The 14,459-nt window shown below is 38.1% G+C and overlaps 1 protein-coding gene across 1 annotated transcript in view; it reads right to left on the minus strand.

The window, feature by feature from the left end:
• Positions 1-10,571: 10,571 nt before the first annotated feature.
• LOC120860692 (R-spondin-2) overlaps positions 10,572-14,459 on the minus strand; it is a 189,584-nt gene continuing 185,696 nt past the window's right edge. Inside the window, exon 5 of the mRNA XM_040236443.1 lies at positions 10,572-10,973. Coding sequence (XP_040092377.1) covers positions 10,858-10,973 — 116 coding nt within the window. The 3' untranslated portion in view covers positions 10,572-10,857. The remainder of the gene's footprint in view (positions 10,974-14,459) is intronic.

Raw genomic sequence — 14,459 nt, forward strand, 5'->3', positions numbered from 1 at the left:
CCCTGGGATTTCTTTGGAAGGAATGATGCTAAAGCTGAAACGCCAGTACTTTGGCCACCTCATGCAAAGAGTTGACTCATTGGAAAAGACTTTGATGCTGGGAGGGATTGGGGGCAGGAGGCGAAGGGGACGACAGAGGATGAGATGGCTGGATGGCATCACTGACTTGATGGACGTGAGTCTGAGTGAACTCCAGGAGTTCTGATGGACAGGGAGGCCTGGCGTGCTGTGATTCATGGGGTCGCCAAGAGTCGGACACGACTGAGTGACTGAACTGATATTTATCAAATACTGGCTGTATGTCCTGTGTTGTACAATCTATCCTTGTAGATTATTTTTTAATATAGATTTATTTATTTTAATTGGAGGCTAATTACTTTACAATATTGTATTGGTTTTGCCATACATCAGCATGTATCTGCCAGGTTATTTTATACATAATAGTTTTTACCTCTTAATCTCCTACCATATTACGCCCCTCCCCTCTTGCTTCTCCCAACTGTACCCACTGATTTGTTCTCTATAACTGTGAGTCTGCTTCTTTTTTTTAATGTTCACTAGTTGTATTTTTTAAATTCAGCAAATTAGGAAAACTCAGCAGTGGCCTCAGGGCTGCAAAAGGTCAGTTTTCATTCCAATCTCAAAGAAAAGCAATGCCAAAGAATGCTCAAACTACCGCACAATTGCACTCATCTCACACGCTAGCAAAGTAATACTCAAACTTCTCCAAGACAGGCTTCAACAGTATGTGAACTGTGAATTTTCAGATATTCCAGCTGGATTTAGCAAAGGCAGAGGAACCAAAGATCAAACTGCCCACATCTGTTGGATCATTGAAAAAGCAAGAGAGTTCCAGAAAAACTTCTGCTTTATCGACTATGCCAAAGCCTTTGACTGTGTAGATCACAACAAACTCTGGAAACTTCTTCAAGAGATGGGAAGAGACCATTGACCTGCCTCTTGAGAAATCTGTATGCAGGTCAGGAAGCAACAGTTAGAACTGGACATGGAACAACAGACTGGTTCCAAACAGGGAAAGGAGTACATCAAGGTTGTATATTGCCACCCTGCTTATTTAACTTACATGCAGAGTACATCATGAAAATGCTGGATTGGATGAAGCACAAGCTGGAATCAAGATTTCTGGGAGAAACATCAATAACCTCAGATATGCAGAGGACACCACCCTTATGGCAGAAAGTGAAGAAGAACTAAAGAGCCTCTTGATGAAAGTGAAAGAGGAGGGTGAAAATGTTGGCTTAAAACTCAACATTCAGAAAACTAAGATCATGGCATCTGGTCCCATCACTTCACGGAAAATAGATGGGGAAACAGTGGCAGATTTTATTTTGGGGGGCTCCAAAATCACTGCAGATGGTGATTGCAGCCATGAAATTAAAAGATGCTTACTCCTTGGAAGAAAAGTTATGACCAACCTAGACAAAATATTAAAAAGTGGAGACATCACTTTGCGAACAAAGGTCCATCTAGTCGAAGCTATAGTTTTTCTAGTAGTCATGTATGGATGTGAGAGTTGAACTATAAAGAAAGCTTAGCGCCAAAGTATTGATGTTTTTGAACTGTAGTGTTAGAGAAGACTCTTGAGAGTCCCTTGGAATGCAAGGAGATCAAACCAGTCAATCCTAAAGGAAATCAGTCCTGAATGTTCATTGATGCTGAATATGACTGATGCTGAAGCTGAAACTCCAATACTCTGGCCACCTGATGCAAAGAACTTACTCATTTGAAAAGACCCTGATGCTGGGAAAGATTGAAGGCAGGAGGAGAAGGGGACGACAGAGGATGTGATGCCTGGATGGCATCACCGACTCAATGGACGAGTTTGAGTAAATTCCGGGAGTTGGTGATGGATGGGGAGGCCTGGCGTGCTGCAGTCCATGGGGTCACAAAGAGTCGGACACTACTGAACGACTGAACTGATGAACACTGGGGTGGATGTATCTTTTCCAATGACAGTTTTCAAATATATACCCAGGAGTGGAACTGCTGGGTCATATGGTAGTTCTATTTTTAGTTTAAGGGACATCTATACTATTTTCCACAGTAGCTGTACCAATTTACATTCCCACCAATAATGCATGAGGGTTCCCTTTTCTTCACATCCTCACCACCATTTGTGTTCTTTTTGATGACAGCCATTCTGACACGTGAAGTGATAACTCATTATGCTTTTGGTTTGCTTTTCCTTGATGATTAGTGACATTAATCATCATGTGCTTGTTAGCTATCTGCATTTCTTCTTTCAAAAAAAATGTCTATTCAGGTCTTCTGCCCATTTTACAACTTGAGTATTTTTTATGATGCCTTGTATAAGCTATTTATATATTTTGGATATTAACCCTTTATTGGTCATTTAATTTACAAATAGTTTTTTCTCCCTTTTGGTAGGTTGTCTTTTCAGTATATCAATGATTTCCTTTGCTGTGCAAAAGTTTAATTTAATTAGGTCCCATTTGTTTATTTTTGCTTTTATTTCCTTTAGGAAATTATCCTGAAGCTTTAGGAATCAGATACAAAAAGATATTGCTACGATTTATATCAAATAGTGTTCTGCCTATGTTTTCCTCTAAAGCTTTTATGGTTTCTGGTCTTAAATTTAGGTCTTTAATTCACTCTGTGCTTATTTTTTGTACATGGTATTAGAGGATGTTCTAATTCCATTCTTTTACATGTATCTGTCCATTTTTCCTAGCACCACTTGAAGATACTGTCTTTCCACCATGTATATTCTTGCCTGCCTTGTCCTAGATTGGCCAGAAGTCTGTGGGTTTATTTCTAGGCTCTCTATTCTATTCTTTTTTTCTTTTCTTTTTTTTTAATTTTTATTTTTTAAATGTACTTATTTTAGTAGGCGGCTAATTCTTTACAATATTGTAGTGGTTTTTGCCATACATTGTAATGAATCAGCCATGGGTTTACATGTGTTCCCCATCCTGAACCCCCTCCCACCTCTTTCCCCATCCCATCCCTCTGGATCATCCCAGTGCACCAGTCCTGAGCACCCTGTCTCATGCATCGAACCTGGACTGGCAATCTTTCATATATGATAATATAGATGTTTTAATGCTATTCTCTCAGATCATCCCACCCTCGCCTTCTCCCACAGAATCCAAAAGACTGTTCTATACATCTGTGTCTCCTTTGCTGTCTCGCATATAGGGTTATCATTACCATCTTTCTCAATTCCATATACATGTGTTAGTATACTGTATTGGTGTTTTTCTTTCTGGCTTACTTCACTCTGTATAATAGGCTCCAGTTTCATCCACTTCATTAGAACTGATTCAAATGTATTCTTTTCAATGGCTGAGTAATATTCCATTGTGTATATGTACCACAGCTTTCTTATCCATTTGTCTGCTGATGGACATCTAGGTTGTTTCCATGTCCTGGCTATTATAAACAGTGCTGCGATGAACATTGGGGTACACGTGTCTCTTTCAATTCTGGTTTCCGTGGTGCATATGCCCAACAGTGGGATTGCTGGGTCATAAGGCAGTTCTATTTCCAGTTTTTTAAGGAATCTCCACACTGTTCTTCATAGTGGCTGTACTAGTTTGCATTACCACCAACAGTGTAAGAGGGTTCCCTTTTCTCCACACCCTCTCTAGCATTTATTGCTTGTAGATTTTTGGATCGCAGCCATTCTGACTGGTGTGAAATGGTACCTCATTGTGGTTTTGATTTGCATTTCTCTGATAATGATTGATGTTGAGCATCTTTTCATGTGTTTGTTAGCCATCTGTATGTCTTCTTTGGAGAAATGTCTGTTTAGTTCCTTGGCCCATTTTTTTAATTGGGTCATTTATTTTTCTGGAATTGAGCTTTAGGAGTTGCAACTAAGGTCCGTCTAGTCAAGGCTATGGTTTTTCCAGTAGTCATGTATGGATGTGAGAGTTGGACTGTGAAGAAGGCTGAGTGCCAAAGAATTGATGCTTTTGAACTGTGGTGTTGGAAAAGACTCTTGAGAGATCCTTGGACTGCAAGGAGATCCAACCAGTCCATTCTGAAGGAGATCAACCCTGGGATTTCTTTGGAAGGAATGATGCTAAAGCTGAAATTCCAGTACTTTGGCCACCTCATGCAAAGAGTTAACTCATTGAAAAAGACTTTGATGCTGGGAGGGATTCGGGGCAGGAGAAGAAGGGGATGACAGAGGATGAGATGGCTGGATGGCATCACTGACTCGATGGACACGAGTCTGAGTGAACTCCAGGAGTTGGTGATGGACAGGGAGGCCTGGCGTGCTGTGATTCATGGGGTTTCCAAGAGCCGGACATGACTGAGCGACTGAACTGTATATTTTTGAGATTAATTTTTGTCAGTTGCTTCATTTACTATTATTTTCTCCTATTCTGAAGGCTGTCTTTTCACTTTACTTATAGTTTCCTTTGTTGTGCAAAAGCTTTTAAGTTTAATTAGGTCCCATTTGTTTATTTTTGCTTTTATTTCCTTTACTCTGGGAGATGGGTCATAGAGGATCCTGCTGTGATTTATGTCTGAGAGTGTTTTCCCTCTGTTTTCCTCTAGGAGTTTTATGGTTTCCAGTCTTATGTTTAGATCTTTAATCCATTTTGGGTTTAATTTTGTATATGGTGTTAGAAAGTGTTCTGCTGCTGCTAAGTTGCTTCAGTTGTGTCCAACTCTGTGCGACCCTATAGATGGCAGCCCACAAGGCTCCCCCATCCCTGGGATTCTCCAGGCAAGAACACTGGAATGGGTTGCCATTTCCTTCTACAATGCATGAAAGTGAAAAGTGAAAGTGAAGATGCTCAGTTGTGTCCGACTCTGTGCGACCCCATAGATGGCAGCCCACCAGGCTCCTCCATCCATGGGATTTTCCAGGCAAGAGTACTGGAGTGGATTTCCATTGTCTTCTCCTAGAAGTGTTCTAGTTTCATTCTTTTACAAGTGGTTGACCAGTTTTCCCAATACCACTTGTTAAAGAGATTGTCTTTTCTCCATTTTATATTCTTGCCTCCTTTGTCAAAGATCAGGTGTCCATAGGTGCATGGATTTATCTCTGGACTTTCTATTTTGTTCCATTGATCTATATGTCTGTCTTTGTGCTGGTACCATACTGGCTTGATGACTGTAGCTTTGTAGTAGAGCCTGAAGTCAGGCAGGTTGATTCCTCTGTTCCATTCTTCCTTCTCAAGATTGCTTTGGCTCTTTGAGGATTTTTGTATTTCCATACAAATTGTGAAATTATTTGTTCTAGTTCTGTGAAAAATACCATTGGTAGCCTGAAAGGGATTGCATTGAATCTATAGATTGCTTTGGGTAGTGTACTCATTTTCACTATATTGATTCTTCCAATCCATGAACATGGTATATTTCTCCATCTTTTTGTGTCCTCTTTGATTTCTTTCATCAGTGTTTTATAGTTTTCTACATATAGGTCTTTTGTTTCTTTAGGTAGATATATTCCTAAGTATTTTATTCTCTTCATTGCAATAGTGAATGGAATTGTTTCCTTCTCTTTCTGTTTTTTCATCATTAGTGTATAGGAATGTGAGAGATTTCTATGTGTTGATTTTATATCCTGCAACTTTACTATATTCATTGATTAGCTCTAGTAATTTTCTGGTAGAGTCTTTAGGGTTTTCTATGTAGAGGATCATGTCATCTGCAAACAGAGTTTTACTTCTTCTTTTCCAATCTGGATTCCTTTTATTTCTTTTTCTACTCTGATTGCTGTGGCCAAAACTTCCAAAACTATGTTGAATAGTAGTGGTGAGAGTGGGCATCGTTGCCTTGTTCCTTATTTTAGGGGAAATGCTTTCAATTGAGGATAATGTTTGCTGTGGGTTTGTCATATATAGGTTTTATTGTGTTGAGGTATGTTCCTTCTCTTCCTACTTTCTGGAGAGTTTTTATCATAAATGAAAGTTAAATTTTGTCAAAGGCTTTTTCTGCATCTATTGAGATAATCATATGGTTTTTATCTTTCAATTTGTTAATGTGGTGTATTACATTGATTGATTTGTGGATATTGAAGAATCGTTGCATTCCTGGGATGAAGCTCACTTGGTCATGATGTATGATCCTTTTAATATGTTGTTGGATTCTGTTTGCTAGAATTTTGTTAAGGATTTTTGCATCTATGTTCATCAGAGATATTGACCTGTAGGTTTTTTTTTTTTTTTTTTTTTGGTGGCATCTTTGTCTGGTTTTGATATTAGGGTGATGGTGGCCTCATATAATGAGTTTGGAAGTTTACCTTCTGCAGTTTTCTGGAAGAGTTTGAGTAAGATATGTGTTAGCTCTTCTCTAAATTTTTGGTAGAATTCAGCCATGAGGCCGTCTGGTCCTGGCCTTTCGTTTGCTGGAAGATTTCTGATTACAGTTTTGATTTCCATGCTTGTGATGGGTCTGTTAAGATCTTCTGTTTCTTCCTGATTCAGTTTTGGAAAGTTATACTTTTCTAAGAATTTTTCCATTTCTTCCAAGTTGTCCATTTTATTAGCATATAGTTGCTGATAGTAGTCTCTTATGATCCTTTGTATTTCTGTGTTGTCTGTTGTGATTTCTCCATTTTCATTTCTAATTTTGTTGATTTGATTCTTCTCCCTTTGTTTTTTGATGAGTCTGGCTAATGGCTTTTCAATTTTATCTTCTCAAGAAACCAGCTTTTAGCTTTGTTGATTTTTGCTATGGTCTCTTTTGTTTCTTTTGCATTTATTTCTGCCCTAATTTTTAAGATTTTTTTCCTTCTACTTTTCCTGGGGTTCTTCATTCCTTCCTTTTCTAGTTGCTTTAGATGTAGAGTTAGGTTATTTATTTGACTTTTTTCTTGCTTCTTGAGGTAAGCCTGTATTGCTATGAGCCTTCCCCTTAGCACTGCTTTTACAGTGTCCCATAGCTTTTAGGCTGTTTTCATTTTCATTCATTTCTATGCATATTCTAATTTATTTTTTGATTTCTTCTATGATTTGTTGGTTATTCAGAAGCGTATTGTTTAGCCTCCATATGTTGGAATTTTTAATAGTTTTTTTTTTTCCTGTAATTGAGATCTAATCTTACTGTGGTCAGAAAAGATGATTGGAATGATTTCAATTTTTTTTAAATTTACCAAGGCTAGATTTATGGCCCAGTACGTGATCTATCCTGGAGAAGTTTCCATGTGCACTTGAGGAAAAGGTGAAATTCATTGTTTTGTTGTGGAATGTCCTATAGATATTAGGTCTAGCTGGTCCATTGTTTCATTTAAAATTTGTGTTTCCTTGTTAATTTTCTGTTTAGTTGATCTATCCATAGGTATGAGTGGGGTATTAAAGTCTCCCACTGTTATTGTGTTATTGTTAATTTCCCCTTTCATACTTGTTAGCATTTGCCTTACATATTGTGGTGCTCCTATGTTGGATGCATATATATTTATAATGATCTATGTCTCTGTTTTTGTGCCAGTACTGCTCTGGATTTAATTAATAGCTTTGTCATATGTAGTGTGAAGTCAGAATGGGATTCCTCCATCTCTGTTCTTCTTTCTCAGGATTGTTTTGCCCATTTATAGTCTCTTGTGTGTCCATGAAAATCTCAAAAATTGTCCTAGTTTTTGTGAAAAGTACCATTGCTATTTTGATAGAGATTGGAAAGGAAGATGTAAACTGTTACTCTTTGCAGATAACATAAGAGTATACATAGAAAAATCCCAAAGATGCTACCAAAAAAAAAACTACTAGAGCCCAAAGAATTCAATAAAGTTGCAGGATCCAAAATTAATGTACAAAAATATACTGCATTTTATACACTAACAATGAACTACCAGAAAGAGAAATTAACCTCCAGTTTAAAGTAAATTAAAAACAACACAAAACAGAAAGAAGTGAACAATCTCATTTACCATCACATCAAAAAGAATAAAATATAAAGGAATAAACCTACCCAAGGAGGCAAAAGACCCATAATCAGAAAATCATAAGACACTGATGAAAGAAATTGAAGACAACATAAGCCGATGGAAAGATAGTTTTCTTGGATTGAAAGAAAAATGGCCATACTGCTGAAGGCAATCTACAATGCAGTGCAATCCCTATCAAAATACCACTCAAGCTTCTTAATTGAGAAAGTTGTAGTTCCGTATTTTACTTCTACAGATGCTAAGATACCTGAAAATACTAAGAAACCAGTTTCACATGTTCTATTTATATACACTGTATGAAGTATAGGAATGGTATAGTCACTTATGGAAAACCACCAGATTTTCTTTGTATAATTATCCTGAAGCTGTGCATTACACTGTAGTCAGTCAATCTTTCTTTCTCTGACTCACACTCTCTCTCTCTCATGAGTGCATGCACACAGTTTGCTTATAACTGCTGCTGCTAAGTCGCTTCAGTCGTGTCTGACTCTGTGCGACCCCAGAGACGGCAGCCCACCGGGCTCCCCTGCCCCTGGGATTCTCCAGGCAAGAACACTGGAGTGGGTTGCCATTGTCTTCTCCAGTGCATGAATGTGAAAAGTGAAAGTGAAGTTCACTTCACTTGCTTATAACTAGAGGCTTAAAAATCAAGTAGCTTTAATCAATTCCTATAGAAGTTTGAGCAAAGAATATCCAGACATCAAAAATAGTTAGAAGGGAACAGATATTTTCATAAATATATTCTATTGTGTTGATAAGGAATATAATTTGGGGAATAAATAGCCAAGCACACAGGCAATAAGAGTAGCACACAATATGTAACAACTTGTGTTTTGCTTAGGCTATACCATGCTGTACTGACCATACCTTACACAGTTTACCTTAAGACACAACCTTACATGGTAGGTAATACTATTACCTCCATTTTACAGATGACAAAACTGAGACCTGGGAAGACAGTTTGCTCCAGATTAGACCTCAGGCAGTGTGGCTTTAAAATCCCCACTCTTAATCACTCTGCATGCATGCTAAGTCTCTTCAGTCATGTCCAACTCCATTGCTGCAATGCAATTTATAGCTAGTTAATCTCCTCAATGTACTTAAAACACAGGTTTTAAAAAGTTGCTTTTTTTTTAAAGACCACTATTTGGGGGTACAGTTGCTAAAATATTGCTTCCCCCCCCAAATGTATCTCTAAAGAAAAGAATATGTCCACAAAAATAATTTTGAATTTTTTTAATGCACAAAAAGAACATCCCAGAAACAGAACAAGTATTGATTTATTAACGATGAAGCACTATATAAAGAAGCCCCCTCCCCACTTAGTAAATAGGAATATAGTCTAAATAGATGTGAAAGGAAGTGAACACTTTAGGATTAAATGCAAACCCTAAAGTTGTATACAACATTCATATATGGCTTATCTCATAGCAATATTATTTTCATAATGATGTACATGACATTTATACTTATTGGTAAGATGCTTTTGACTCAAAAGTTAAACAAAAATGCAAAGAGGTAGTTTAGCCAATGCAAGGTGAGAAAAAAGGCTTTTACCTTGCTTTGTTTTTTCCCCTCAATCCAGGAAAATAATAATGCTTCTGGAAGAAGCATCATTATCAAAACCCTCTAAGAACTGATACCCCCTAGTGGACAATGGTGTTTTTGAAAACAACTACTCTGAAAGTCACCTGGGAAGTCTCCACAGGGTTCCTCTCTCAGTCTTGAATCAGAAATTCTGGTTCAAGGGGGCCCTGTTAAGATCTGACCAGTAATTGTAGGAATTCATTGGAGGAGAAATCCAATTCTATACATGGTCTCATGAGGTGGTCATTTCAGCACTGACCCAAGAATATTGGTAGGTGCTCTGTCATTGCAAGTCAGGAACTGCTTTAAATAAAAACTATACATATTGAAGTTTGAAAGTAAAAATTTGAAAAATTCTCTAGCTGGCCTGTGAAACTGTATGAGTAGTAGTATAAGTAACTGCATGTAATTGCTCATGCAGTTGTGTTTCATAAAGTCATCACATCTTAGACTCAAAGGCAGTTTTTGGCTTCTGACCTCCAGATGCCTCATGCTTTAGCTATGGTAAGGAGCGGGGAAGGTCTATTGATATTCAGATTCTCTGACAGGGGTCATTTGATCCTATGTACAAACTAGCTTATCCTATCTTTACAATGAGAAGCCCACAAAGAGAAGTTTCAAGGGGCAGCAAAACATTCATCAACTCGCAAAACTAGAACAGTCATTTACGGGACCATGGTTAGGTCCGTAACTAGAAACAGGAGACATAACATTAATTGGGTATGACTTGTGACACAGAAAAAAGCATAAATATACAGTAAATAAGAGGTTTATATGCAGCCCCAGCAGGGTATGTACACATCCGAGCTGCTGTGAAACTGAGCAGGAATTCCTGCCGCTAAGAGCAGTCTCTGGACACAACAGTTGGAAGGTAACAGATGCTGAGAACAACGTGTGGTAACACTAGGCAGATATCCACATACACTGATGCTTGAAAATGCACAATGTGGGAAACACAGGTCACGAGTGAAACAGCACTTTGCCTGCCAAGGGTCGTCCTTCCATAAATATGCACAAGTCAGTTCTCCAGTCGAGGGGGTGGGGGTTCTGCAGCCTTGCACCTCCGGGCAGGCAGCCTCTCCGCCTTAGGGCACACAGGGAACCCAGTCACACGCTCTACAACTCACTCCTGCTGCCTTGGCTGCAGGTCGCAATCGCCCACCTTCACAGTCTCCCGATGCAAATCAAAGCATAAATAACACAGAGCCCACGTTTGCGGGTCCTCCTTTCCCAAGGTTACTGGGAACAGGTACTGGTCAGAGCAGCACAAATGCCGCCACCACGTCCAGAAGCGGAGAGTAGCTGTGTGCACTTTTGCAAAAAAACACCCCCCACTGCCCTCCACCCAAAACAAAGCAAAACCTCCACCCTCCGTGTCTTTTATTTTACTGGTTAGCTCTGTCTGTAGCTAGGAAGACGCTATGTTGCTCCTGGGCTCTTTCTATCAGCTTCCTCTTCTTTTTCTTGTTCTTTTTCTCCTTTGCTTTTGGGGTTCTCTTCCCTACAATAACCGGAAGAGAAAGAAATGAAGACATGTCAGAAAAGGCTCTTGCTCTCGGAAAGAAAACACAAAACATTAAGAGTTTTACACAAAGCCCATCTGGAAAACATCACCTATGGAAAAAGCAGCCTCAAAGAGAAAATTGTTCACATTAATTTTGACGGAATAATAATAATTTACTAAATTGGATATGCTGTCTCAGAGACTGATCTTCCTGTTACAGGGAACTGGCATATTTAAAAACCTCCCAGCGGCCTGATCAGTCTTGCAAATATCATTCTGCCACAGAAATTCCATTTATCCCCTCCTCCTTTTAACAATGCTGCCCTGTACTAGACATCTTTACATCTTTCTACTGCTCCACATGTCAGTGGGTCAAAAGAAAATAAGCATTTATCTACAGTAAATATACCAGAAGTTTCAAACACCCCTCTCCCTGTCCCAAGGGAGAAAAAAATGTCTAGCTTTTAACATTATTCCCTCAGTGTTCTCCAAGGCCAATATTTGAAATGACATATGTGGAATACCTCTTTATTTTCTATAAAAATTCATGGGGACATCATTTATTATGTGGTTTATGGCTTTTTATATAAATCCTCCTAACCAAGGTATTCTTACTGAGAGCAAGAAAAATGCTTGTTTCTGAGGAACTAGTAGGGGTGTGTCTTACTACCAAAAAACAATCACACCCTGTTATTCCTGTCTCTCTTCTTCACCTTAGCCACTAGGAAGCCCAGACCACAGCTAAATAGTTGAGGTTTTCCTCCATCAGGAGTTTGGGGATGCAGTTTTCCCTTGGTCTCTGCTGTATTTGACTTCTTCCACTTTGTGCATTTCCAGTCTTCATAAGGTCTCAACATTTCTTTGCAAGTATGTCTACATAGAACTGTGAGAAAAAAGAATAAGGAACACAGATTTTGCTTTAGGTCCTTTGCCCTCTTTGGGTTCTAAGCACATAGGAATCATGGGACCTTGTGAAGAGGAAGGAGCTTGAAAGTTCATCTGCATTTGTAGTTCGGTACTGTACACCTTCAGGACAGGAACGTTCTTCTTCACAGAGTAAAAAGAGTCCTCCTGTCAGCTCTTTTTCCCCTTCTACCTGTCCCTACTTCCAATTTTATCATGTAGTTGCACAAAACGTAAGCTGTCTCTTCCTGTGAGGGATAGCTATTTGGTACCACGAATAGAACATTCCATTCTAATCCATGATCTCCATCCTTCCTACATCTAAGAAATCCAATATTCCTGAGATCCTTTTATTACACAGACAAAGCTGGTCAGCTTTTAAATCCAGAGAGTGGAGAAGGTGGCTGATGACACGACATGGAAAATAAACAGATGAGAGGTTAGGATGACAGATACGTGCTGTAGGAAACTAGAGTCATCCAAGATTAAAGGAGGTCATGGAACTTTTAAGTGAAGAAGGTAATTCTCATTTCTCCTCTTTCTGATCAGAAATGGTCTGTTTTGAGAATGGAAAATAGTCTCACTCATGAGATGCTGGCACCTGGTAGGCACATAGTTGGTATTCAGTAAGTACAACTTTGCTGAGTTAAATTTTTATCACAAGAACAAAGATAGGATGCTATGGTAAAATAATAAGAATATAAGGGTACCCTCATATTAAATTATAAATGTCCTTGAAGTTAACTTCTGGTTCTCATTAAATTCTGGCATTAATGTTATAATGGCATTTTGCCATCTTTAAATGTAGTTAATCCTACCCAATGAAACTTTAGTGGAAGGCTTCATTAATCAAAGAAACTGTAAAGTTACAACTATTTAGTAACACTGTGTCTAATGATGAGACACACCCAATGAGGGCAGAGAAATACTTAACATAAAATAGCATATTTTAAAAGAAGCTCCACTTATAAAGTTTTATGAAGGTTTTCTTAGTTCTATGTTCTCTCTAAAAAAAAAAAATCTTTTGTTAAAAAAATTCACTGCTGACTACCATTTAAAAATTCAGTCCATTTCTGTTTCATTTATTTAAAGGCTGGAATTTCTTTTAGAATCAAAACAAAATTAAATCCCCGTGTACCAGCCCCAAGTGCACCATATCCTGCATCGGACATAGACTGGCAATTCGATTCTTACATGATATTATACATGTTTCAATGCCATTCTCCCAAATCATCTCACCCTCTCCCTCTCCCACTGAGTCCAAAAGTCCGCTATACACATCTGTGTCTTTTTTGCTGTCCTGCATACAGGGTCATCATTGCCATCTTTCTAAATTCCATATATATGTGTTAGTATACTGTATTGGTGTTTTTCTTTCTGGCTTACTTCACTCTGTATAATCGGCTCCAGTCATGTTTGGGAACGCATGTACACCCGTGGTGGATTCATGTCGATGTATGGTAAAACCAATACAGAATTGTAAAGTAAAATTAAAAAAAATAAATTAAAAAAAATATTTATGCAAACATTCCTAGATTTTAATGTTTGTTAAGATATATGCTGATATACATTATTTAAAGAAAACTTCACAATCATTTCAATCCTTCATATAAATTATGTAGTTGAATGTTAAATGTCCCCTACTTTCACTAACAGCAAATCCATGCTTAATGACTGAAAAGAGAAGGTTACTTTCATGTTACTTACCTAATGTATTATTGTGATGTAACTGTAAGTGCCAAGTGTTTTTGTGTTTGCTGGCTGATAGAACACTGTGGGGTAGGGAAGTTATTCAGTATTTGCATAAGGCAGTTCATATTGTGGCAGAAAATTCAGAAATGCTTCTGAAAACTTATATGATTGTATGATTATCACACTGGTAATAAGTTATATGGTACTGGTTCCAACTAGAGATATTTCGGGAGATTTTATTGCAACCCTAAAATTTGTCTTAGACCTCTCTCTTAAATGACATCTCTGTGCTATTGGTTCATTGCTGGGCTTTGCTTTTGGTCAGCCCTATTTCTCATGTAGGATATATTGCAAACACCAAAGGCTTAAAGCTGGTTAGCCAAGATTTGACCATGGACAGTCCTAAATGAACTGAAAACATTTTGTGGTCCATAGTAGGTTGTTTTGACTTTAAGCCAACTCTGAGTAATAAACTATTAAAATATAACCTACCATAAGGTATGGAAGGGGTCTTGCACACATTTCCTGAACTCTACTAAGATTTTCAGATATAAAGAATTGGGAAGATTAAACCTAATAAAATATATATATTTGAAGGTAAGTTATATTGGACATGTGAGCATGTTAATTCATTTCCACTTAAGTTCTCAACATCTGTGACTATGAAATTAGACTCAGAGAATGACTTCTGTACTTTCAGATTAGTTCACATTATCAAGCACATTCACCCTGAGCATTTAAGGGCAAATATGATGCCAGTCACCCAAAGAGTAATTCTACTCATGAACCTAACTTTCTTAGTTCACAAGAGAAAATGTTCTGCCCAAGATGAGCAGAAAAGGTTTGAGTTTTATGAGGAGATTGTCAGCCTTCAGATATGTTCAACTC

The sequence above is a fragment of the Oryx dammah genome, unplaced genomic scaffold (assembly GCF_014754425.2).
Source record: "Oryx dammah isolate SB20612 unplaced genomic scaffold, SCBI_Odam_1.1 HiC_scaffold_11163, whole genome shotgun sequence".
In the NCBI taxonomy this organism is placed as follows: domain Eukaryota; kingdom Metazoa; phylum Chordata; class Mammalia; order Artiodactyla; family Bovidae; genus Oryx; species Oryx dammah.